Here is a 26,279-nt window from a genome sequence, read left to right as displayed (position 1 = left end):
GCTGCTTACCGACCCGTGCCGCTCCCCCCTCCCTCCCTCCTCCCTCCCCTCCGTGTTTGCCCACTGCGCGCACGCCACAGAACCCGGTATCCTGGTCGCGGGAGCACGAGGACACGGGCACGACGCACTCCACCGGTGGGACGCCGGGCCCTTCCAGCGGAGGACATGCCTCCCAGAGCGGCGACAACTGCAGTGAGCCAGGTGTCACTTAACTTAACCCCCTCGCCATCTCCCCCCTCGCCCCCCCCCCCAACCCCCTGCCACCCCCACTCGCCACCCTCTTGCCATCCACCCTTGCCCCCTCCCAACTCCCTGCCACCCCTACTCGCCACCCCCCCTCGCCCCCTCCCAACCCCCTGCCACCCCTACTCGCCACCCCCTTGCCATCCTTCCTCACCACCCCTGATCACCATCCCTCCCCTGGTCATTATCCCCCCTCGAACACCTCACCTCCACCACTCCCCCACCACTCCCCCTTCATCATCCCCTCGAACCATGACATGCCATGCAATCCTCACCTTTCAGTGTAGTAGGGATTGCCACCTCTTGGGAATAACAAGAATATCTGACGGCAGCCGAATAGGAGGGGACACGATGTGAATGTGTTGTCCAGTGGTGCATTATTAGGAAATTGGCAACAACCAGGATCTTAAATGTCCTGGGAAGACTTGCACATTTCCCAGGATAACTAGCTCAACAAGAGGACAATCCTGGGGAAACCAGAACAGGTGGCAATCCCTACATGACCAACGTGATCCTCTTCCACCCCCCAAATGCCACTTCCTCGTTTCCCCTTGCCATCCCGTACATCTTCGCCAGTGTTCACTTAACCGCAGGGCAGTGGCATCGCCGGAGCTTAATCTCTCACGGAATATATTCAGTGTGATTGGTTGCCGCAATGACGGCAAGAGGTACTGTGGATGTGGTGTTCCAGGTGTAGAATTGCTTTGTGGGCCATCGACTTCGACAGCTGAAATCGAACTCGGGGCCTAACTAGGTGGGCATGGGCACCACCCTCCCCGTCCAATTTGCCCCCTATTCGTAGCCCCGGTGCCTGGGCCCCCATACCGCCGTATGGGCCCTGGTGCGGTTACACCGCCTGCACACTCGATGGCTACGCCACTTGTCCCGGGTGTTGTCAAACTCGTATCTTCACGGGCGCCATCAAAAACTGCGCGATGCACGACTGTCGAATTGGACTTGCGAGCGGAGGGCATTGGTGAACTTGCAAAGGATGTCTCAAGTCGGTAACGTGAGAACTGTTGCATTCAAGAGACAATACTTGGTGTGTATTTTTGTGAGCATTGCATTGTGTTAGAATCTTGTGGTTTTTTTTGCAATTCGTACATGTCGTATGTTTACGGGTTTACATGACTCCTGCGATCACGGTGGCCGCTACACTCACAGCAATGACAAAAAAAAGAACCGATTCCTGAATCGAATCGCGACCGTGAACCGCGACGATCCATTGAATAGCCGGGAGTGTGAATTGTCACACAAGTCGCAGACATGGATACCCCCAATAGCCACCATGTACAGCAATACTAAAGGTATTGAATGCACGCTATTGTGGTGGAATTGTCGCACCGCCCTTTGAACCTGGTGAGCTGAATTTCACTTCTCGCCAGCGGCAAATTCTCTCAGAATCGGTCCTTGGACCCCCTTCACCAACGCGCACTCATTAGCGCGGCCAAGTAATAGCCAGACAACCCACGTGACCGACACGGCGCGGGGGGCGGACTCCAGTACACCCAGAAGTGGATTCGACAATGGCGATGTGAATTATCGTCAGCTAACTCGATTAATTATAGTTCGCAACGCTGCTTCGATTTGGTGTGCGCGGTGTGTGGCGTGCTTGTCCCAGGTGTAGCCGGATACTGTTTTAACCACTGACCCACCTCTGTTTTCCTCCCAGCCCCAAAATCCTGGCCTCCCCGTCACCATTAAGTGCCATTTAAGTTGCGCCTATTAATTCACCATCTGCTCTTTTCTCAGTGGCACGGCGCCCGAGATAGGCTGTTAAATATTTCCTTTCATTTACCCCCTTCCCCCCCCCCACCCACTGCCGCCCTCCCATCCGCCTCGGAATAATTCTATTCGGCATTTGAATCCGGAGCATTTAGAGGAGATATTAATTATTTTCGCTTTGATTAATGTCATGTTTAGGTAACCCCCTACAAATTGAACGATGGCCGCCTTCCATGAAGTCGCGCGTCGATCCTAAGCAACGTCGTCGCGTGGACGTTATCTTCTGACTAATTCCGCTTTGGCTTTGGTCAGCATTAGAATAGTAAATATACAGTAAAAGGCAGTTTAGCGTTGATGCATTGGCCCTAATTTGGCCCCAAAGTAAATATAACTTCTTTTTTTCCATGGCAAATTGACATTAAATGAGGGCCAGGCAGGGTGCCCAAACAGGATCCGCTTGGTAAATAGTGTTTGTGTTTTCCCCGTGGCAAAAGATAATTAACCTATGCAACCTTTATTGACAAAAGTACATGTGATTGGGGTGGGGGACTTAACGCCCATCTGCTATTTAAACAAATGTTCGGTGAGCCTGTGGGCCAGCATGCTAAACAGCAGCGTGGCCAAAATGCTTGCCGACAAGGAGCAAACAAAATCAAATAAGCTGTGATTTAAAACAATTATAATAATTTATTATCGTGATTTTGGTAAAGAATTGGTTTTAAAAAAATGACTGTTTTTGAAAGTTAGAAAAGGACAATGCAGCGTTTGATAACATACCGAAGGACACACTTTTCACGTAATTCTACCACGTTTTGAAAACGTTGAAATGTGGTATTCTATGTATTCATCATTATCATCATCCACTTCTAGATGAATTGGATCGACCACACTGTGTTGCCTTCCATCTTGGTCCTGCGGTGCCACAATCCATCTGACAACGTACAGTGTAATCTAATGTCTTACATCACCAGTCAAGTTAAAGACAATCCCTTTTTAAGCATTGGTGCACCCATCGTGATATGGCAGATATTAGGTGTGCGATGTAGTCATCAAACGGATTCGTGTTTTGTTTTGGCTTCTCAGAAACGACGGGACATATGCAAGAACAAATACAATTTACCAATTATTCACTAATTCATGAAAACAGCAGTTCATTAATTGTATTATTCACGGCGTTAAGGAATGTGCGTGTGCGTGCACGTTGTGTATAAACACACCGGAGAGAATTTTAAAAATATAAATGAATAATTCCTGCTATTTTCGATCCACCAAGTCCTCTCCATGCCATGTCGGTCTTGGGTTTTAATTGGTTTACCTTACTTCACCATCCTGGTCATTGCGGTTTGGTAAAGGGGGCAGGAGCGGGGGGACCAGTTCTCCCAGCTGATATCATGTACCACTGATGTTAGTCGTCGCCGAAAATTGAAATCGGATCGCCAGGTTGAAAGCGTCGCCAACCACTGCGCCACCGCTCCAGTGTCTGGAATTTCGGCATGAGGTCACCGCCAGTTGTTTGCAGCGACAAATTGACATTGACGCGATTTTCCAAAAGGAAGCGGGCATTAATATCCACCACAGAAAAAAAAAACACATTTGAGCCAAATCAGTCTTGTTAAAAAATAAACAGCAACCAGTTCTGCCACCCCCTCCTCCCCCCCCATCTTCCTTTCCAATTCTCTCCCTACACTATTTTACCATTCCAGCATTCTTGTGTGAGCGCGAAGGCTTGTTTGCCCGTGGTGTTATATTTTTTAATTTGCACCCAAGCTTCTCCCCGAGTTCACACTGCCAATACCGGGCCTCTCTCGACGAGTTGCTTTAAACGGGAGCTGACTCCGACGGGGGAGGGCGATAGTTGTGGGGAGCGGTGGTGCAACGGTTAGCACGCTTACTCGACGAGCCCGGCCACCCGAGTTAGATTCCCGCTCGCGGCCAACACCAGTAACGATTTATCTGAACCGGTCCTGGGCCTCCCCTAGGTCAACTCAGCCTCAAATGAGTACCTGGTACGGTGTGTTAATAAACATCGCCACTGGGGGAGACAATGGCGGCCGGGCGTGGTGTTGGCCACTCACCCCCTCGTGCGCCGTGCCCGGCCTTCACAGGTGCTACTCGCTAACAGCACTTGCCCCAACAGTCTGTGAAGGCTACACGGGGGATCTTTGTCTTCTTTGATAGTGGTGGTGGGTAGTGCGTGGGCTGTGGCTGTGGTGGGGGAGTCGGAGGACAAGGGAAGAGGAGGAGGACAGCCATGGGGCTAGAGGGAGGGAGGGAGGGGGGAGGAGGAGGGGGGTTGTAAAGGGGACTTAAGAAACGGCTGCACGGCCTGTCACGTGACGGATCACCTATCGCTGACCCCGGCCACTCACCAGCCAGAAGGTGACGCCTCATTTTTCACATTCTTGGCGCACGACCGTGTCACCCCACAGCACCATTTCCCACTCTGTATTTGAAGCGCTCAGACAATCCGGCGAAGGCGAGAGCTGCCTTTGGCCTCGCACATTGGAAATGTTTGAGTTTTTTGCGTTTCTGTCCCATCGGTCCCTGCGTTTCTACTTCAGCCGCTCCTTAAAAAGGCTGTTCCTCGTGTCATCGCGACTTCTTAACTCTATATTGCAGGTGCATATTTCGGTACATAGATATTTACTTTATATACGGGGAGGTCAAAGTGTTTTATATTTGATAATCATAAAAATGCATGCAGTACTATAATAATAATGTCCTTTATTTCACCAGGATAGCTATACTGAGTCTCCAAATAGTTTCCCAAGGATGCCCAACTTGAGATGTATGGTCACATTGAGTTGTCGTAAAAGTGTGAGGAAATAAGAATATTTTAAGAAATGCCACATTTATAACGAGATAAGAAAAAACCCTCAAATCAGTTATTAAATTACTTATTGCAGATATGAATCCTAAATATACCATAGATGGTGCATTGGTTAGGCACTGCAGTATAAACACAGGGTGGTGAAGTATGGTCGAAAAACCCCTATCAAACCAACACAGCATGGGGATTGAAAAAAGCTGAAATTCCTATTCTTATTACTGCTAATTTAAACTGGGTACATTTATTTTATTACGATTCATTCGTAAAGATAGGAGCTTAAGAAAAGCCGCACATTATATTCGGGCTACTTTTCTCAGCGTCTCGGTCTCAAAACTTATTTTCTCGCCTCTCAGACGTACAGTGGCGCACGTATAAAGGAAAACTGCGTAATGATAAAAAAAAGAAATCCTTTTAAAGCCCATTTGTAAAAGGGCAAACCCATTTCTATTCAGTTCACCATGGGTAAATGCTCTCCCTCTCTTTGCAACGCTTTCGTCCGATGCAAATGCACACGGAATGACCGGGGAGAGAAAAGGGGGAGCAATTTTTCCCAGCACTGGGCCTGAAATCGCGACGATTGCTCTCCAAACGGCATGCTATCATTAGCACTCTCACACGGCTTTTGTAAAGTGTGGTGTTACTAGTGCACCGTTAAATCTGTGGACCTCTGAGATCATTATTGCGCGGCTTCGTCGACTGAAAAAAAAACCGATGTATATACGTTACAAAAAAAAAAATCCCTCCCCCACGCACACAATACGTGTTCGCACAAAAAAAGATAGCGTTTACACGTGCTCACTGAAGTGATATTAAATTCTCAATTGAGGCCGCAGATATTAAAGCAAAGGCGAACCACTTTGAGCGAGATAGAATGTGTTGTTGCTAATGAAGAGTTGATAATGTCTGAGAGACAAATTCTACACCTGGGACGACGAGGTGCATTTCTAATAGAGTGCGCGGTTCACGGGTGTCCAAACGCGGCCTACTCGTAAGCCATTTGTAGCGCCATTTGATGGTGCGCTAATCCACGAGGACAGTGCCTATTTTTAAGCCGGCCCTTTTCACACGGCGTTACACATACAACCCGGAGCTGTGTGGCCAGCCTGCCGGACTCACAATCGAAGACTTTTGAGTTCGATTCCCGGGGCGGGTATCGGCTGAGCATTTTATCAAATGACGTTTGATTGCAGTTAGCGCCAATTTGTATGAACATTAACAGTGGTTTCCATATACATTTATGCTGACCCCTGCCACGTGAATGTGGAATTTTCACCACGAGTACAGTGGCTGCAAATTCAGAGCGACCACGTGCTTGTTTGTCAGAGGAGATATTTGTTTGGATTTTTTTAAACTTATAGGCTAGCAAATGTTAAAAAATAATTTCACTGGCTAACACACGTGTGTGTGTGTTGTGTATTAACATATTTTTCATTAAATGTAGCTCTTGGCATATGCTGTCAAAGGCAACACAAGTACAGTTGCCATACTCTGAGCTCCTCTTAATGGAAGGGGGAGAGAAATATTCATTTTTATTATTACCACGACTACAACTGCTACAATTTCAATCTTCAAAAAATTCAAATCCCATTATAAAAATGTGTTCATTTAAGAATGCGGGTAAATTTAGCTCTTCAATCATTCTAGCCGTATGTTACCAATAACCTGAGTCAATATTATAAAATGGACTTTGTAAGTTAAGCTGATTTACCGCAAAATAATCTGCAGGAACACTGAAGCATGTCGTGGGATGTGTACAGCGACAGGATGATTGGGCAGGACGGCCAGTGTTCATAGGGCTAATATGCAAATAAGAGATATGGGAAACCATGCTGCTTTAAGTTCATTTAGGCTCAGTAGTAATGAAGCTGTGGATAATTTAAAGTACATTTTCAATGAGCAATGCCGAGAGCACAAATTCTTTTGGCGCAAGCGGCGGCGCTTCACAATTAAGGAAAATACAAAGAAAACGGGGAATTATTTTTAAAGTGAAAATGGGCTGCTGGAATTGGTGTTCGCGTAAGAGGAGAGAATTGCTCCCACAGCATATAATTACACTCTAAAGTGAAGATAACAATCAGATAAAGCTATTTCACACATAGAGAGCCTGTAAAGTGTTCACCTATTTTACCGGTGGGTAGTCACCTTTGCATTAGGGCACTTTATGGCAGAACAACGCCACCATCGCAGGATCGTGAGAAATGACGATGATGATGGCGATGATGGGAAAATGCTGTTACTATAAACTCGGTGAACGCAGATGCTCTAGCGGAGAATATAATGGACATAACTTTAATCGAGGGTCATTTTTCACCAGTTGTAGATAATGCAATTTATTCCTTCTGCATTTATAGAAGGTGCGACCACTTACAACCGCGTGGTTTTTTTTTCTCCTCCTCCTCGCACCAAAGTCAAACAAACGGCTGCTCGCACTATGCACACGCCACGCCGATCCATAATGATTGATGACCACGTATTCATCACAGGATAACCAAAACCCCTGCTCGCCTCTCCCTGCACTCTGCCTCCCTTTCCCTAACCCGCCCACCCCTCCCTATACCTCGGCCATCCCCCACCCACTACCGCCTCTCTCGCTCTCTCTCTCTCTCACACGAACACACCGCCAGGCACCAGCGAATGTACGAACACGACAACCACCCAACAATTCGCTAGAACCCCAAAGCAACCGGCACGAACATTCTTGATCAATCGCGAGCTGCTGCGGCTTATATTGTAGCCGCAGCTGTTGTTACTGATGCTGCCGGTGCCGATGCCGCTGCTGCTGCTGACGCTTTTGTTGTAGCTGTAGCCACATCTGTAGCTGCTGCTGCTGCTATATCTACGATCACTCTTGCTCCTTGGGCTCCCCGTGGTGCCATCAGTCACGTTGTGGGGGGGGAAGTAGTGCTGCGGAGGCAGTGTGTGGGTGGATGGCTTCGAGGGATGGGGATGGGGGAGGGGGCTCGCTTTCCCCCCCCCCCGCCTGCCCCGGACGATAGGGCACGCACTGACCCTCAAACTTCACCCCTTGCGTGAACATCCCAATGACACTCCGCTACACCCCGAGCGCACCCTCTTCAGCTGAGCCCCTGGAGTGGAGTTGCCATGTCAGAGCGATTTCTCTAACCCAGCAGCTGTTTGCCTAGGCATGCTGTGCAGGGTCTGGGGCCGTCATCGGCCAGAAAGACGTAAAAAAACACACACACACACCACAGGACTCTCTTTCCCCCACTTTTTTTTTCTCTCCCCCACTTTTTTTTCTCTCCTTCCACTCACTTCTTTGTTAAACTCTCTACCACCTGTGGTGGGAGCTTCTTGGTTGCTTCTTTCCCTTGGCACCGATGAATATTCTTGGACGTTCTGTGCGTTCTGTGGGCACCGCCAGTTGGTACACGTGACGCGTAGGAAGTGAACACACTCGTGGTTGATAGACTTAGCGCCGTTTGGCTGCAGGGTAACTTAGACCAATCGCGGCGGAACACAAACACATCACTCTGAGGACCGCGGTGAGCGCGATGTCATCGTCATCATCTCGTGCCGTGCCCACCTCTCCAGGAGCCTCCACGAGCCTCCACGACAGACAGACCGCAGAGTAACGATCATGACAACATAATGTGCACGATTTTGTAAGAAACTAAAAGTGCATTTTGGTACGCAGGCAGTCATGAAAGTAACTATTGAAAGCAGGATTTATAAATGACATGAAAACGCGAGCTTATTGATGTTTACATTTCAATTTACTAAATAATGTATGTTTGAATGGGCTATTTCTTTTTAATGTACACAATTCCTGAGCCCAGGCCCTACAGCCTAAAATGTCACACGGCGTGCAACGAACATCACCGTTGCAATAAATAAAATAAATATAAGAGTGTAACGCGTTTCTTGAAATGAGCAAGGTTAACGTCAGAGCTTGGGATAAGAGACGATTGGAGGGAATTTCTAAGGTGGAGCAGTGTGAGGGGAAGAAGCAGAGAGTGGAGTGTTTTGACCTGCAGTGTGATGGTACCTGGTGGCTTGAGTTGCTTTCCTGGCCTAGGCTATCACCAGTTGTGAGTGAAAGCTCAACGAATCCTAAGGTGCCCCCCTTCACCACTCACACTGACCAGCACGGTGAAGTATGGTCAAACAACCCCCTTGTTGAACCGGGCACGGTGAGGCCTTAATGCAGCGGTAGAATGGCAAAGAGGCATAAACTAACATGATTTTATTACCGTTATTTAACGCCCATACCTGTTTATAATATCAAAATTATTACTAAGCATAATTAGGACACTCAAACATAACCCATGAAATGCATTATATAAATTGCACAACATTTAATAGCGTTTTTGAACACGTTTCCTTTGTATTTTGCTTGATGACCTTTCCCCCACCGCCCACTTTCAATGCACTACCTATGACTGTGCGGGTAAATCCATTGCCGTATTTTCATAAAGGCGGACATCCGTTTCATTTTATTTATTTGCAAAAATATATTCGTCAAATTCCACATAGGTGTGTGCCACCTTTTACATTTTTTTAAAGTCAGGTAAGGGTTTTCAAAAAAATTGGTGAAGTAAACCCCACGTTTTTTTTTGCGTGTCGGTAGCAGTTTTATTTGGCGCCCACAACAGAATAAACAGTTTTTTTTTTGTCTGGTGCTGCCAACATTCGGTTTATTTTTTTTCTTTTCTCTCAGCCCGTGGCCCAGAAGTCTCAGGTCCCAACAGGCCCATCTGGGCCAAGAGGTCTGTCGCAAGCAAACGCAAGTGTGCGGTGCCAAAAAAATGATCGCGCGCAAAGAGCTCCAGCGTGTGCTTACAGCAACGTCGCTTGCCGACGCAGCGCTTTTCCATAGTAATGATCTCCGGTGGGGCCAGGTTGAGGCCTGGCAGCAGAATCAACGGATAATAAAAATAACCTCCATGGGGGTTATGTTTTTTTCCCCGTCATTTTCTGTTGTTCTTTTTCTTCTTCTTACTTGTGCTCATATCACTCGCATCGCCAATCTCTCCTCCCCTGCTCGTCTCCCCCCTGCTCATCCCCCCCCCCCATCCTCCTGCCCCCCCCCCCCCACCATTGGTGACCCATGAGCTTGTTTTGCAGTTGAAATGAAAACAGGTGAAAATGTGTACGTTGTATGCGTGATGATCAGGGAACGCCACTCGCGTTGGTGGAGTGGTTAGTGCCACTGGACGTCGACCAGTTCGGTTAGATCTCCCGGCACGGCAGTTGTAACAATGGGACAAATTCATTGAATTCCACCACCACCTATGCGCGGTGCGAAAGAAGTTCAACATGCTCACGTAGACACTACCCCTCCCCCTCCGCCGCCTCTGTCCACCCGGCAGTATAAATGAGTAACACCATCACAGTTAAATCGATCGGCCAGGTTGCGTGTGGTGGGTTTAAGTGTCGGCACTTCCACCTCTTCCGAGATGTCTTGACCAGCGTACAGGAGTAGGCCCAATTCCCTCTGGAGGGGACCTTCTGGAGCCCCCCCTTGAGCGAGGCCACTGTGCCACCGCTGGCTTGAGAACGTAAACGCAGGGCTGTGCCACCTCCTTCGTGAAAATGCGGCATGTGATTTGCATGGCCACCGTGTGGCTTGCCCCCATTGGTTCCCCGCGCGCAGAGGTTTGAAGCACCGCTCGTTGCGTGCGAGCGCTCAAATTTGCATCCTAATTAATTGTTGCGGGACTCATTTGCATTAGATCGTGATGCTATGGACCCGATTGCGTTTCGCGAAGCTAAATGGCAACTCAAAAGGGCCGCGGTGTCGGGAGCGGAGTAGGTAACGGCCTTCACGTCGCAACTTTGAACGCGACGCAAGGCCTAATGGCAAAACTCTGTCCTCCTCTAGAGGCTTACTTGCATTGAGTTACGTTCATAGCTGAATTCGTGACATTGCAGAGATGTGATGCATTTCACCCCGATAAATAGTTTTCCTTCAACGAAATGGCCTATGTATGCATATTAATGCCTACACCATAGAATACATTTATGGCATAATTTCAGACACGGAGTAGAGTAGTCTGGGTGGGGGGGCTTGAGGGTGCGGTGGCCAAGAGCGGCAATGAAGTAGATAGCGTTTGAAACCGAAGACCTGAGTTTGAATCCTGGCCACAGGTAACATTATTATTATTATTATTAATTGGCGATACATTAACTAGTTCAACCCCCTCTCCCCCAGCACTGATCGGCGAGGTGAAGTTTGGTTCGAACGGCCCCCATGAACCACGCGGCACGGGGAGGCCTTCGTCCAGGAGTGGTTTGACAAAGGGCTGTCCAGTTTCGATTTAAAGCTTTCGTGACTGCAGGGATTCATCTTCTTGGTTCTTTCGGTAAAGTCACGTAGAAGGGAAGTAATAAAATAATAAAATAAAACATAATAAAATAATTCTCACGACGTTTCGGCCACAACGCAAGCAGCCGTCCTCAGGTGAAGACCAGGTCTGACGGCTGCTTGCGTTGTGGCCGAAACGTCGTGAGAATTATTTTATTATGTTTTATTTTTATTATTTTAATACTTCCCTTCTACGTGACTTTACCGAAAGAACCAAGAAGAGGCTGTCCAGTCATTGCGAGTCACACGCGTGGAGGCGCTCGTCGTACACCGGGGTGTCAATGTGCAGCGGAATTGTAAATCGCAGAGGAGAAGGTTTAATGTCGTGACAAGGTCGTTGGTATGGAATTGAGTGCATCATCTGCCGATTGACACGAAGAAACCTGCATCGCGTGGCTTTCTCGCGGGTTCAGCAATGTGACGAAGAGAGGGGCAGTGGAGTGGGCAGGAACAGCGGTTAGAACACCGCACTGCCAATCTGGACAACCCGAGTTTGTTTTCCTGCCACGGTTAACATCGGGGGTCGAATGATATCCGAGCTGGTCTCGGATCTGCACTCTCCAGGATGGACCAATCTGCACTCGCCAGAATGGCAAAGTACGGTCAAACGACCCCCGCGGCTGACAGCATTTGGGGGCCCTTCATCCAGCAAATGAAGGTCCGTGCGCACGTATTTACCGTGTGCGTACAGTTTTGGTTATAGGTGTACCACGTGGCGGGCACGGAGATGTCCATCACGTCAGGTGGCCCTCAAAAATCCACCCCCGCGTGGCTTTCACGACGGCTCTCTCGAGGCGACCGTCGCTGCCAAGAGAGGCGGACGTCCCCGGGAACCCCCCCCCCCTCCACCACCCCCTCGGGTTTCTTACCAGCCGTGCAGCACGGAAGCAACGTCTTAAGCCACCCCCCGGGTGCTTTATTATTTCAGCGTGTCTACTTAAAGTGCCTTTAACTCGGGACGCTCGGTGGCAACAACGAAAACGCGTCCGTGGCACGGGCGGCGCCTTGGGGGTTGATTTGGGCCTCGGGGTCGCGCGCGGTGCTTCCAGCGGGCGCTCCCGGTGGTGCCAGGCCGCACGTACTCCGCGGGCCCCTCGCGACGCACACAAAGAGTGCCGTGGGGTAGATTCAGCATCTCCGGGCGGATGAGGCGCGAGCCAAACCACCTCCTCCTCCTCCCAAGGGCTGTTTGTGTATGTGTGTGTGTGCAGGCGCGTTTGTGCGTTCATGCGTGCGTGTGCGTAATGTTTGTCTCTCTCTGTGTGTGTGTACGCGAGCGTGTGATGTGGGGAGATCAAGAGCGGTAGTGGTTAGCGCTTCGCTGCGCCTTCGAACCCGGCAAACCGGGTTCGATTCCCGCTCACGGCCAACACGAGTGATGATTATCTGAACCGGTCTTGGGCCTTCCCTCGGTCAACTTGGTCTCAAATGAGCAAATATCACCACTCGGGAGGTGCTGGCCACCCACCCTCTCGTGTGCTGTGCCAGCCTTCATAGGTGCGCGCTAACAGCACTTGACCCGACAGTCTGTTGTTACTATACGGGGGATCTTTGTCTTGTGTAATGTGTGTTTCGTGAGTGTTTTCAGCAGTGGGCATCCATGCCAGTGGGTCTGTGTATTGTTTGTGCATGAGTCTGTTGTGTATATGTTGTGTGTGTATTGAGTGTTGTAAGCGGTGGCATTCATGCCTGCGTGTAGATCTGTGTGTGTGTGTGTCTGTGTAGTGTGTATGCGTGTGAGCCTGCGTATCTGTGTAGTATGTGTGTAGTATGTGTGTAGTGAGTGGTGCAAGGAATGGCAGTGTGGTTTGTGCACTGTGATATTATAGTTCCAAGTCCCTGCCGCAGGATTACATCGGTGACGAGTGATATCCGAACCAGTCTTGGGCCTCCCCTAGTTCGTCGCAGCCCTTACACGAGTTTCTCGCTCGGTGGTTAAAGCATCAGCGCGGTGGTTAAAGCATCAGCACAGCGGAGCGAGAATGGCAGCTACGCCGCGTGGTGCTGCCCACGCACCTCCACGTGCTGCATGCATCACCTTAATAGGTGCCTGCTAACAGCACTTGCCCCCAACAGCCTTTAAAGGCTACGTGGGGGAACTTTGTCATTGTAGTTTGTGGCGAGCAGTGGCTTTGTGTGGTCGTTATCTCACGGTGTAACCACCACGCCTAGCATCGGTGGTTGTTATCTGCAGCTGGTTTACGCCTCTCCTAGGTTGACTCAGCCTAAAAATGGATTGCCAATCGATCATTGTCAGCACAGGAAAGACAATGGTAGCCAGCGGATGGTTGCTCAAGCCTGCCGCAATGTTGTATTGGTGGTGTAGCCTTCATCGGTGCTGTCTGACGACACGAACCCTAAGAGTCCACAACGCTCAACGAGTGTTCGCCGAGCCCGTGTGTTCATGTGCGCGCGTGCACGATGGTTGCATCGGTGTTGTCTCGATGCTCCATATCTACACGCGTCTGTCTGTCTGTCTGCACGTGCGTTCATATTTGTCTGCGTTCGGTGCTTGTGTGGTCACGTTTAAGACTGCACTTTTCACCAGATTGTGTCTGCGTATGCTCGAGATGCCGTATACAATACAGTCAATGTATACATATGCATTAAGGGCTGTTGTCAATCTACTGCTGGATGAGCGCCACCCCCACCCTGTGTGGACTGTTGGGTTTATTTGACCATACTTCACCGCGCTGGTCGGTGTGGTTTGGTGAAGGCGGAGTGCATAATAATGCATGCACATGAATGTGAGCATGTGTATAGTGTGTGTGTACATTTATCAATGCGCACAGTTGTCACGGTTACTTAAAACGCTGCGCTTTAGGTATTTCTTAGCCAGGCGAAGCCTTTTGCGAGTATGTTTGGAATGGTTTTCCCCACGTCGAGATTTCAAGATACGGTTTGGCCCTTCGTAACTTTATTGAACGATAGGGCAGCGGACGATTGACAGTCATCGTTGCCTAAAACATGTATTGATGTTGAGTATATGGACACCGGCTGTGATTGTCCCCTGCTCTGTGTTTGCGTGGTATTTCTTGAGAGCAAATGGTGCCCCAAGGTAAGGGAACACCGTTAGGGTTGGGAGGTGGACGAGGGGAGGGGGTGGGGTGGTTGAAGAAAATCCAGCAATGTTTTTGACTGAGGTTGACAAAACATTGCCTGCCCAGTGGTTTGACACAGTGCGGAAAGATTAGCATCTGTGCCTCGGCTGGCGGGGGGGTAGTGGGAGAAATATAATAAAACAATGTTTTCCTTTTCCTTAAAGCTGCCCTTTACACGCATACGTACCTACCCCAGGCCTTCTCTAGGCGAGCGTTGGGGAAATGCTTCCATGTTTTGTAATGTTTGTTAGTTTTGCTCCACATGTCCTCCGCGTGCTAGTGTGAACACGCGCACTCACCCACAAGTGCTGACTCCCAACTCAATGTGGCGAGCGGTTCTTTTCCTCCCCCAGCCTCGGGTGAGTTTTGCTTATTTTAGTGATAACTGGCTCGTGATTAAATCTAGCAGAGCACGAAAAAAACTTTCCAGGTGAGGCGATGTTGACACAAAGGTGACCCGATAAGATTTCAAAAGGCCGTATCTTTTGTCAAACGTGTCAGAGTTTTTAGTGCTCCGCAGTTTTCGAGGAGGTTCAGTTTTACCGTCGAAACACTTTGCAAGTGTGGGAAAAATGATTATCAGCTTAGCGGCAGATTATATATGAATGTCAGTTTACAATACACTGCGTGCAGTATGTAACGTTTACCCATTATATAATTATTGAGATATATTTACATACGCAGTTGGTGTGTGTGTATATCAATCAAGAGATAAAGGTGCAGCCCTGAAATTACTTGCTCATGCTATCGAGGGAGCTCTAGAGAGGCCCTTGATGCTGTCCAGACATCTTAGAAGAGTTGCCGTTCCCACACTTCACCGCACGCGACCTGCCGATCGACAAACTGTGCCGTTGTACACATGATCACTACTGCTGGGTGAACAGAGGGCAGTGAAATTACATAGAATAAAAACTTCCCCCGTTGCTTCAACCGCCGCACCGGGGAGATCAACAAACCGAAGAAGTAACCTCCGGATTGCGAGTCCAGCGAGCGAAACCTCTGCACCAAGTCAGCGTATGAGACGACGCCCATGTCTCTGAAGAATTGCACCTTAATGAAAAGTTACGTTACAAATTGCCGGAGGCTCAGTTGCAGGACTCGCTTTCCCAGCTTGTGTTTCAGCACTCTGGACACTTTAGAATGGCGATTCTCGGCACACGTGTGAAGCACACCCCATACAGCACTCGAGAACATATTACTTATTGCAAGTGGTGATTTGGCCACGTTGTTGACGTACAATGGCTTGCTGGTGAAAAGCTCGCGATGGGATCTTTAACGCCGCAAAGTGGATGGCACGCAGGCGTAAATTCCATTTAAATTTCGTACACAAACATTTGAATCGGTGCCATTCTCTGCCACGCGTAACTAGCTTTTGCATTACACAATGGGGAGAAATAAGCTCGCATTATATGAATGCACCAGTAAACGCGCCACTTTGAAACAGGACGACAATGAGTAGACATTGTCTCCCTTCCTGACCACTTGAGCCACCTTTAGTAGACCATCGCCTGCTGAAGGTATCTCAAACAACAGCAGTTTTCAAAGCCACAGGCCCCCAGTTTTTATTAACGCATTCCAACTTCGGTTGAAAGTGTTTATGCATTAGCTCCGTCCCGTCTGTCTGTCTGTAATAGGGGTCACGATAGCTCTTGTAAAGATGATCCAATATGAACTTTGGCTTCAAGCTTTGTTGCTATTAAGCACAAACCAATATAGAGAGGACGTATTGTATATTTGCAAACGCATTTTGCTCTGACAGCTATCCGTTGCCTTCCCGTACCGCGAATAACTACTTCCGAGGAAAAACACGAGTCGGAGCGCGGGCGTTATGGAATCCATGCGTGCCGCATGGTTTTTCTTCCTTGTTTATTTATCATCTGCTTGGCTCGTCGGCATTTGTTTTATGTGAAAGCAGGAAAGTGTGGGGGGGGGTATTGAGTTAGTGCGCTGGGGGAGTCCGTGGGAGTGGATGGAGGGCGGCTGTTGTGAGGCAGTTGTGGCAAAGCGTTGGTGATAAGAGACAGTTGGCATCGATTTCCACGCTAGCTCCCGTGACATATTCTCATTTGCAACTTTTAAGGTTGGTTTTTTTTTTCCCCTCTGCGTATGGTCAGCGGATAAGGGGGTAGCTAGGGTTACAAAGCTTTATGATTTCAACAGGACTGCCAGATGAAAGTTTACAGATATCAGTCGATGGAATCTTAAAATAGCAAATAATATCACGTGGCTTTTTACGTTTATTTCTCAAACAACACACATAGATCGCACCTCCGATTGCCACGGTTGGCTACGTACTGTGCGGAACAAGTTCAGCATGCGTGCATGCAATTATACACGTCACAATCACGCGTTGATTTGTTTGTGCTTGTGTCAGTCACCGTTACAATCAATCATGATCAAAAAACTTTGCACAATTCCTATCTTCAGATTTCATTCAGTTCTCCCGGCAGTTTGAGTAAAGGCCAAAACAAACTCTGCGGGGGTCCTCCAGAGGACCCCTCGAGTGACGCGCCTTCTGTCAGCAGTGGCGTGAGCAAGCTCTTGCGGGGCTGCACCTTTACCCCTGCTATGTATCTACAGTGAATATGCAACAAAATGGAAAATATAAAAAAAATATTCGGACATATAATGAGCTCAGGTGCTGTGTATTCCATTGGAAATTTGATCGTCAAGATTCGGGCTCGCTATGCGATTAAAAAATCGATTATTTTATTGCTTCTCAATTGAACAGTGGCGTACCTAGAGGCTGCAGAGGGGTGACGTTTAATTTGTTTTTAATTGTATCTATTTACAGTGACTTGCTTACCTTTCCTATGCTTTGCACTTCTGGCGGTGTTTGTATTGTTGTTAGAACTGTTTTGACCTTTTTTGACCGCATCGATGCAATATCTATGCGATTCGATGCATATTATCACAAGCTAAACAACAACAACAACAATAATAATAATAATCCACATTATTAACTGATGAGTCGATGTGTCTGTTCTTCATGTGCGCACAGGGCATGCACAGTTACTTCAGTGCCCGTACCCATTCCTTCAGCGGCTGTGTAAAGATGGTAAAGCTGCAGATGGGATTATTTAGATTATTTGCCACAGCAAGTCTCTATTCTTTGGGTCTTTCGGTAAAAATAAGAAAAATAACAAAAATAAAATAACAAAAAACCACGACGTTTCGATCGCAACACAAGCGGTCGTCATCATGACTTCATCATGACGACCGCTTGTGTTGCGATCGAAACGTGGAAGTTTTTGGTTATTTTCTTTGAACCAATCTAAGTGACTTTACCGAAAGACTCAAAGAATACGAATTCCTGCTTTAAGTCAGCAAGTCTCTACGCAAGTAAGTGTTGCCTTTTAAGAAAGATCATGGATAAGACCGAGGGAGAGAGTGAGTTTTAGTCATTTTTACATCGTATACATTTTAAGGGATATTCCATCGTTTGGGATATTCCGTCATCCATGAGTGAAAAAAAAAACTCAAAACAAAATCAGAGCTATCATTTGAGCAGCAACTACAGCTGTTGAGGGTTGTTTAAGCCGCAGCAGCTGGCCCGTGAAGGAATACATTTTATAGCCACACCAGTACAGAGGCAGATAAGCTCCAGGGTCTCTGCAAAGAGCAGCTTTGGCATGCGTTGTAGTGTTTTACTATTTTGTGACCCCAGTTTATCACCGCAAGGGAATGCGCAATTGTTTGGTTTTCGTGATTAAAAGTTTTTTTTGTCTTTGTGTGGAGAGAAATTACCTTTACGTGTGTCTCATATAATTTAGGGTACAGCGTCACACGCGGGGTGGTGTAACAGCGGCATGACACACAGCGGTTATTGCACTGCACTAGGAACCTGGTGGCTCCGGTTCAATTCCTGCCCATGGCCAATGTCAGTGGTGAGTGACACTGAACCGGTCCTGCCCCTTCAACCTCGACCCTTGACTAAGCTGGTGAAGTATGGTCAAAGAATCCAACATGGCCAACACGATGTGTGGGGAAACCTTCAACCAGAAGCCGATTGACAAAGGGATGTGAAGTGTGATTAATTTGTTGTTAATTTAATATTTGACATTTCCTCACATAATCATAGTTGGATATTTTTTATAGCGTACACTTCCTGACATAAAATGTATTTTGTTAAAAGCAGACCGCCATTCGTGTTGGCACGTGATTGAGATTTATTGGCATAGGTTAAAAGCACCAGATTTGTTTTTATCAATTTGTCAAAATTGTATACATGTTCGAATTCCTGAAACAAAAAAAGTAAATAATACTTGCATTATCAAGAGTGCAAATCACTGGTGGTCTATCTTGTTTTGAGCGCAAGTGCGCATTGGCGAGGTGTTGACACAAGGAAAGATAACGGGACAAAAATATTTTAAAATTGCAATGCCGCAAATACAACAACCAAACAATGACACGTTTTTTCTGCTTGATGTAAACTTTTGATAAGGTCAGCAAAGAAGGCATGAACTGCATACTGGTGGGAATCGTCATGTGTTCATATTTTTAGCAGCCAAACCCTTACTTTTTCCCACCCTTTCTCATCCTCTCATCCACATCCCACCCTTCCTATGCATCACCCCCTCACCACCTCCCTTTAAACATCTCCCCTCCCCCCCCCAGCCCAACAGCACCATGCCTCCCAATATACCCAGCCTCACTAACCCTGAAAATACAGCAGCACAAAACAAATACATCTGAGTAAACAAGATTGTAACAGAACCAGGCGATACCAACCTATAATTTCCAGCCACATTGTTCAATCGTAATGTGTTGTTCCCCCCCCCGAGCCCCTTACCACAGGCAGACGTGCCTTTGTGTACCGTTGCCAACTGGCACACGCGCCTTTCGCGTGACAGAGAGCGAGGGGAAAAAAATAATGCGTCGACTAATATCGATTGGCGAGCATCACATCGCGTGTATGAGAATCGATGTTTGTCCGATCGTATGTGGTGTATGCAGCGGGGAGCGACGGCACGTTGGATAGCGCGCTGCGCTGCAAACCCGGCTACTTGACTTGAATTCTCACTCATAGCCGTGTCTAGGCTTCCCCCAGGTCGACCAAACCTTAAATAAGTATAATGGAGGTGTTTGGGTGAGATCGCGTACGTATGAATATGTCGTTCAACCCGCCACCACCTGACACAGCCAATTAGTAAGGTTTGTCACGTGCGAAAAACCATGCCAGTTCGTTGCTAGTGCAGCACACCGGTGTGTTGGAGAGTAAACCCACTACAACATTTAAAACGTTTTACGCGATCTAACCCAAACACCTCTATTATGGCTAATATCGGTCGCGTAAGCCTGCTGCGTGTTAAACTTAAGTCAGAACCTTCTGCCTGGTGTGTCATACATCAGCACTGGGAGGACAAAGGCGGCCGGGCATGGTTGCTGGTCACCCACCCACCCACCCCTTCATGTGCCGTGCAAGGCCTTTCTAAGTGCTCGCTAACAACACTTGCTCCAACTCGCGAACAACACTTGCTCCAACAGTCTGTTCAGGCGATGGGTGGGGGATGGGAGGGAGAAGGGATCGTTGTGTTATATGTGGTAGGTTCCTATGACCCATGCAGCATCGAGGGGAACTACTATTCACCACAGTGTTAAAACGTGAAACGATTTTTTTTAAATCTTTAATTAATCATAACCCTGAATCGTGAGATGGTATTGAATCGCTGAGGGTGAGGAGGTGAAGGGGGGAGAGGCAGTTTTGGTCGTCCCATGAAATTCAAGTCATAAACAGGGATACACAAATCGCCTTGATAGTAGAATGAGCAGATAACTCCAACGCAGATCGAGTACACGTGTGTTCGCACCTATCGCTCTGCAACGTTAATCAAGGTTCCAACATGTTCACAATAGAGCGTGCATATAATACATACATAGCATCGCAACAAACATAACCATCACATTTAAATACTCAAAATATAATTACCGCCTCATGTGCATCTCACTCAAATTTGCTTTGTGCAACATCAATGAGTTTAATAATCTTTATAGCAAACCCCAGGACACCAATTTTTTTTATATACATGAAAAGTGCTGCATAAAAGCAGGAGCGCTCATAATTGATGCAATGTTGCATGCAGATCATATAGCCTATCATTGTAGTGTGAGGCTCTAGCATACGACCAGACCTGAGGACTTTAGCATATCACACACGCTGTAAGGCAATTGGTGAACTACTTTTTTCTTTTCTTGGGATGTAACGATTGTTGGGATGCAGGGCCACAGTTTAAGTTGAGAATAGATGTTGTTTCGATTGACTCGTTTCGTACCATCTCGTTTGTATTGCTTCTCCGTCATAGTGTCCTGTATTGTTTTGTCCAGTTCTGTCCTTGCCGTTCATCTAAGTGTGACGTGAGCGCATCATTTGTGTATAATTGGAATCGATAAAAGAACACAAATTCTGATACACGAGCCTTATAGATCGATGTGAATCTATGAATCAATGATGCATCGTTACACAACTATTAGTGTATTGAATGCACCCGCCCGATGTTTGTCAAGTATCTGAAGCCAAGCAGGATTGAGGCTGGATAGTGTTTGGATGGTGATAATCAAACACAAACAGGTTGTAACAGGCGACTGCGGGGATACCCGTGGTTGGTAGCAAAGGGCAATGCAGAACAAAATAAAAATAGTTGAATAGTACTTCTATGCTTCCATGTCTATGCTCCCTGGGGTCTCACTCATGGTGAAATGCGGTCAAGCAAACCCTCATTACCTGCCTAGGCGCCAGAGAATGCCCTTATCCAGCAGTCGATTGACAAAACCGCTGTACGTGCACATGCACAGTAATGATTTCGAAAGACCCATCTTTTGGATGATGCTTGTAGGTATTCCATCGTGAGATCTTCTTGAGTATTTCGCTTTGCCCTGTGGACGCCTTTGTCAATGCTTTGTTAATGATGCATTGAGGAAAGATGAGTGGCAAAGCCCCCTGTTGTGGAAACCCATAACAAAACTGCCAGCTTACGACTTCATGCGGTTGCTAGCCGGTACCTGCCGCTTCAAATGAAACATATTCGGCCGAGCAAAAACGTGGCCGCAAAACAGCCTTTGAAGATTGAATGCCACTTTCGTCACATTACCAATAAACAGCTTTGTTTTATTGAGTGTAAAAAGCATTTTTGCGAAGCCGAGAACGCCGGCTTTATATATTTTTTCCCCAAACGAGGCCTTAACAGCTGCCTCCTGCACCGACGGAGGCATGGCCCGGGACACGGATATCGCCCAAGGCGGGATGCGTAACCGTCCATAGTAAAATACGCTAAAATACGGCAAAATCAATTGTCGGATAATGGAAACACTAAGGACGCAAAGGGCCATGGTGCGGCACTTTAGCGGCTCACCTTACGAGCCACCGACTCGATATTTTTTGCCCGGTGGGTTTCTGGGAAGAGGCTGCGCGAAGGAGATGGTGTGGAGAGGAACGGCGGTTGGTTTGGTTGAGCGGTGTCGTGGTTCGCGGTGGTTGAGAAGGCAGCTGGGATCAAAGGGAGGGGGGGCTTTATTGTGGAGTGGCTTAGAAATAACTGCCAATAAAAACTGACGACCGAGTGTCTGTCTTCTTTCAGCCGTTCAGAGCACGGAGTTTCAGTCTTCTATTTAAGGCCTCGGCCAATTCCGCTACAGTACTTTGGATCAGCTATTGGGAGGACTGGTGCTTCGGTCATATGAATGTGGAATTTCCACGGTTACCCACGAGTGCCACCAATATTTTAGTTTGAGCTCCGTGATACGTATTTATTTTGTGTTGTCATTGTAATATTTGGTCACTTGTTGCCAGATTCTTTCAGTCTTGAGATGACTTTTGAAAAGTTATTAAGGTCACTCCTTGTGGTTTTGGTCGTGATGTTTTGGAACAGGCAGATGAGATCCTATACATTGCCATCACACAAGCCTTTCCCCATTACATGCATCAATACATTTATTACTCATCACAAACAATTTTGTTTGTTTATTTTTTCAAAACAACTTTTCAGTGTTAGAGAACTTGGCTTAATTGCGTCCATTTTTAAATGCATTATTATCATCAATGTAATGCATATTTGTGCATTCTTTTAAAAGTATTTTTTGCGCAAACTAACACGACATTTATTGAGTAAACATTTTTTCGGAGGCTGTACCGCGCAGAAATAACAAATATTTGCGCGAACAATCGCTTGATTTATAGCCGGCGTAATTTACACATCTCTCTCTTGTCGCTTTGCAGCCTTTGATGATGCGTTGTGCAATCTAAATGAGTAATAGGTACTCAGCGATCTTGGGAATTAGAAAACCGGTGGCTGTTACTTCTTATCTTGGCCTTGTAGAGATAGATAAACCTGCAAAGCATTTTATGGTAGCGAGAGGTTGTTTTTTAATGTGGCTTGTAATGGTAGGGTTTACAGCTACCCCACCCACCCGGCTTACTCTATCGCAACGAGAAACCAGCTTTTACACTTTGATGTTTTTTGGTGAAGAGGAAGGGATACTTGTAAACTTGGTGATATGACAGACTGCGTTTCGTTTAGGAGGGTTTTTAAGGCAGTGTGGTCTCAGCTTTCAGGCTTACCGTCGTCTGGCGGATCAGTCAAAAAAAGGGGGCCCTCTCGTCTTTGTGGTGCAATTATTTATTTGTTTGGACTTTTTTTACGGCTCAAGATTTTGCTTTTTATTTCTTCGAATGGAGCAATGTTATTCGCTGTGTTGAAAAGGATATGTTTGCATGCAACAACACAAAAATAAACGATGCGAATGTTTTGCTGGAATCGTAAAAAAAATGAGCTTGACAAACATTCTAAAATTCAGGGCAGTTTTGAAAATTAATTTTGGGGCTCAGATTTTTCCGGATAAATTAAGAGCATTGGCTAAATTAGCCTTCATCATGGGAATTTGGAATTTCCACCACTGGCTCTCAGGGCTATGAAGAAGAGACACTGACTCACTGATATATATTTTTTAGAAAATGCTAAATAATTGTTTATGGAAATCTTTATGGAAAAAGTCTTGTCACGTTGTTATAGATCATTCATGATTAAAATGTAACAGTATTCAATTTTTCTGTGTACATGCTAAATGGAATTGGCCAAACATCCCAATGCAGGACCCTCCTAAAAAAAAGTCTTATGACTCGGTGAACTCCCCTGCCTAAAGGATCATTATTTACATTACGTATAAAATGACTAATTTGAAACGAATCTCAGAGAGCTCATTTGCGAGCATATCTTTCACAATTTTTATTTTTATCACTAACGTTTCGTATAACTTGGGATAGATCGTGTGAGTTTATCTGTAGGTGCGCAGCGTATGCGATACATATAATGCGACTGTTCTAAGGCTGATACAGTGCATCTGTCTACACACGTGCACACGCACAAACACTGGCACACACGCACACATATTCTATTTTTTTCTGATCCCCCGCCTTTCTGTGGGAAATTCTCATGTCTGCCTTTCTTATCAGTCAGAGGGAAACGGTGTGGCAGCTGAACTGTTCACCCACCCCAAGCGCTCACTCTCCGCTCCCATCTCAATCTCCCCCACCACCACCACGACCCCCCCCCACCACCACCACGACCCCCCAACCCAATCCCACCCTCCACCAACCCCCTGTCCCAATCCTCATCCCGACAAATATTTGCCTTTTCCTGCCACAGCCGTGCTGATAAATCCAGTATTTCATTCCCCCATCCCCCCCCGGCAGAAGCCATGCTGTAAGTGCTGCTATATGCGTCTGGACATCTTAATATTGTCGCATGCGCGCATATTGTTTGTATTTACATTCGTGTTTGTTCTGCCAAATGGGGCTTTGGTAACGCCAGTATGCCCTGGTGTGTACGCTCTCATGAGTACAAGACGGCTGCGGTTACTGTGATGGGTTTTTTGCGTTTTTGTTCGTGCTGACGCACCCAACGGGTCTTTTATATTCTCACTGCTTGCACGTGCTGTGGATGTACACGTTCATATGCACACAGCTGCAGCAGCATTTATTTATATTACCTTTTGAATATTCGCTACGCGTCTGTGCCAATTAAGTAAAATGTATTGACAACGTGACATTTTACAGCTCCGACTCCCGGTCCATAACTTGGGCAAGTCAGTGTCGTTTTCTTGCAATGCTGTGCACAGACTACGACACGATCAAGACGTCACTGTGTCACCGCTTCCGTACCTTTTTGTACCCCCTTCTCTCGAGACCGTTGCACAATCGACGTTTGACCTCGAATCCTACCGAATAACCGAGTGGCAAAAAGGGCGAGCCAGGAAACAAATAGACTCTTCGCAAATTAATTTCTCCAATGACGTAAATAGATTGTAAGCCGTTCAAATTCATCATTTCCCAGTACACCTTCTAATCCACTAAATGGTGCATAACGTGGCAGGCATCTGGCCAGCCTAAATCACCACAATTTGCCCTTGGCATATCGATAGCTTCTTTAAAAGTCTGCACACCCCCCCCCGACTCGCACCCCACCTCTGCCGCCACCCCCTTCCCACCTCCCAATAAAACGTGTGTTCCTTTGGTGAGCAAATTAATAACCCTCCACTGCACACAAATGCAGCCATACTTGTTTAATGCCTATTGATTTTCTTAAATCCGCTAAGCGACCAAGTCAAGCTGTGCCATGCGTATCAGGCAGTTTTGGAATGGGAGGGGCTCGTGTGTAGTTGTGCCTTTAGGGATAGGAGGAGGGTGCGGATGAGGGCTGGTAAGTGAGTAAGGAGGTTGTGGTAGAACCGGGGAGTTGCCACATATTGTTGTACAAAAGATAAACGAGACTTATCGTTGCGAGAAAGAAATCTCACAATGCTGGTAGAGGGGAGAGAACTGCTTGTGAGTGCATTGTCTTCAGAGGTGTCATCTTATTATCATGCGACTGACAACAAAAATAGGACTCTTAATGTCCCAGGAAGACTGACATATTTACAAGGGCAGAATCCACTTCAAACGGAGAAAGATCCTGGTCGAAACTCGGACAGGTGGCAGCCCAGAGGTCGCAACCAGGTACCCGATACCCGTACCCTACCCGATACCCGGCTACCCGTACCCGGCCAGGTTCGGGTACGAGCACCCGTTTGCGACCCTGGTGCGGCCGGGTATGGGTACGGGTAGGCCGTAAGTCACTGGAGAGTAACCGTTTGTCACTCTTTTCGGGTAGGGAACGGGTACGCGTACCCGGCCGGGTACGGGTACCCATTTGCGACCTTGGTGCGGCGGGTACGGGTAAGGATTCAAAACCCGTTTGTGACCTCTTTGGCAGCCCCATGGTAGAGATGCGCTTTCTAGTGAACGTTACGAGTGGTGGCTCAGTTATAAACGTGGTCACAGTGTGTTCTTTTGCAAGCTGATTATAATGTATCTTAGGATTGAAAAATGAAGTATTGTTATTTGCCCCCCCCCACCTATTTTTTCCCCTACCTCGTTCTGATGTCTCCATTAATTCCGAAGGCTTCTCATTTGTCTTTGCGAGTAGCAAACACGTGCATGTGGTATCTGAGACATAATCAATGTGCCTGAATGTATGTGCACCTCTCGGGATGAGGTTTATTTAATGCTGGTTATTTTGGCAAATAATCATAAGGACTCAGAGTCAGAAAACTCCCGCATTTATCATTTCACTCGCACTGCTGGGCATTCAATTATGGCACGGCTTAGATAAGGGTCTGGTGGGAAGGCATGTTAAAAGCTCAACTCATAGCCAATGTGCTTGCATGTATTTCTGTTACGTTTGTCGTTATCTTTTTCTTTGTAAAAAAAAAATCAGTACCTTAAAATACCTCCACCATAGTGGAGATGTTGCATACTATATTTGCAATTCACAAGTGCCAGGCTTGATTATTGGGAGAGGCCAATCATGGGTTTTGTCTGTTTATCTGATATATTGTTTAAAATTACCTCCGGTCAAAAAACAATAATACTCTTTGATAATAGCAATATACTTTTAAAAATAAATTAACGTATATATAAAAATACAATTTCATATTGTATTTACTTTATTTCACCAAGATTAACTTTAGATTAATGAATCATACCTTAAGGGGCTTCTGGTAAGATGGCAATGAGTCATTGCTT

The 26,279-nt window shown here is 47.0% G+C and overlaps 1 protein-coding gene across 4 annotated transcripts in view; it reads left to right on the top strand.

Annotated features, from left to right (window-relative positions):
* LOC144727448 (homeobox protein Meis1-like) overlaps nucleotides 1-26,279 on the top strand; it is a 141,705-nt gene that overhangs the window by 42,320 nt on the left and 73,106 nt on the right. For 3 of the 4 annotated variants that reach the window (XM_078606284.1, XM_078606285.1, XM_078606282.1), the window contains exon 7: nucleotides 81-201. In XM_078606284.1, the coding sequence (XP_078462410.1) occupies nucleotides 81-201 (121 nt within the window). The remainder of the gene's footprint in view (nucleotides 1-80; nucleotides 202-26,279) is intronic. The other variant, XM_078606283.1, reaches the window with a different exon arrangement.

Source organism: Lampetra planeri, chromosome 25, assembly GCF_965212315.1.
Source record: "Lampetra planeri chromosome 25, kcLamPlan1.2.h2, whole genome shotgun sequence".
Classification (NCBI taxonomy): Eukaryota; Metazoa; Chordata; class Hyperoartia; order Petromyzontiformes; family Petromyzontidae; genus Lampetra; species Lampetra planeri.
This window is presented reverse-complemented; position numbering and strand designations above follow the sequence as displayed.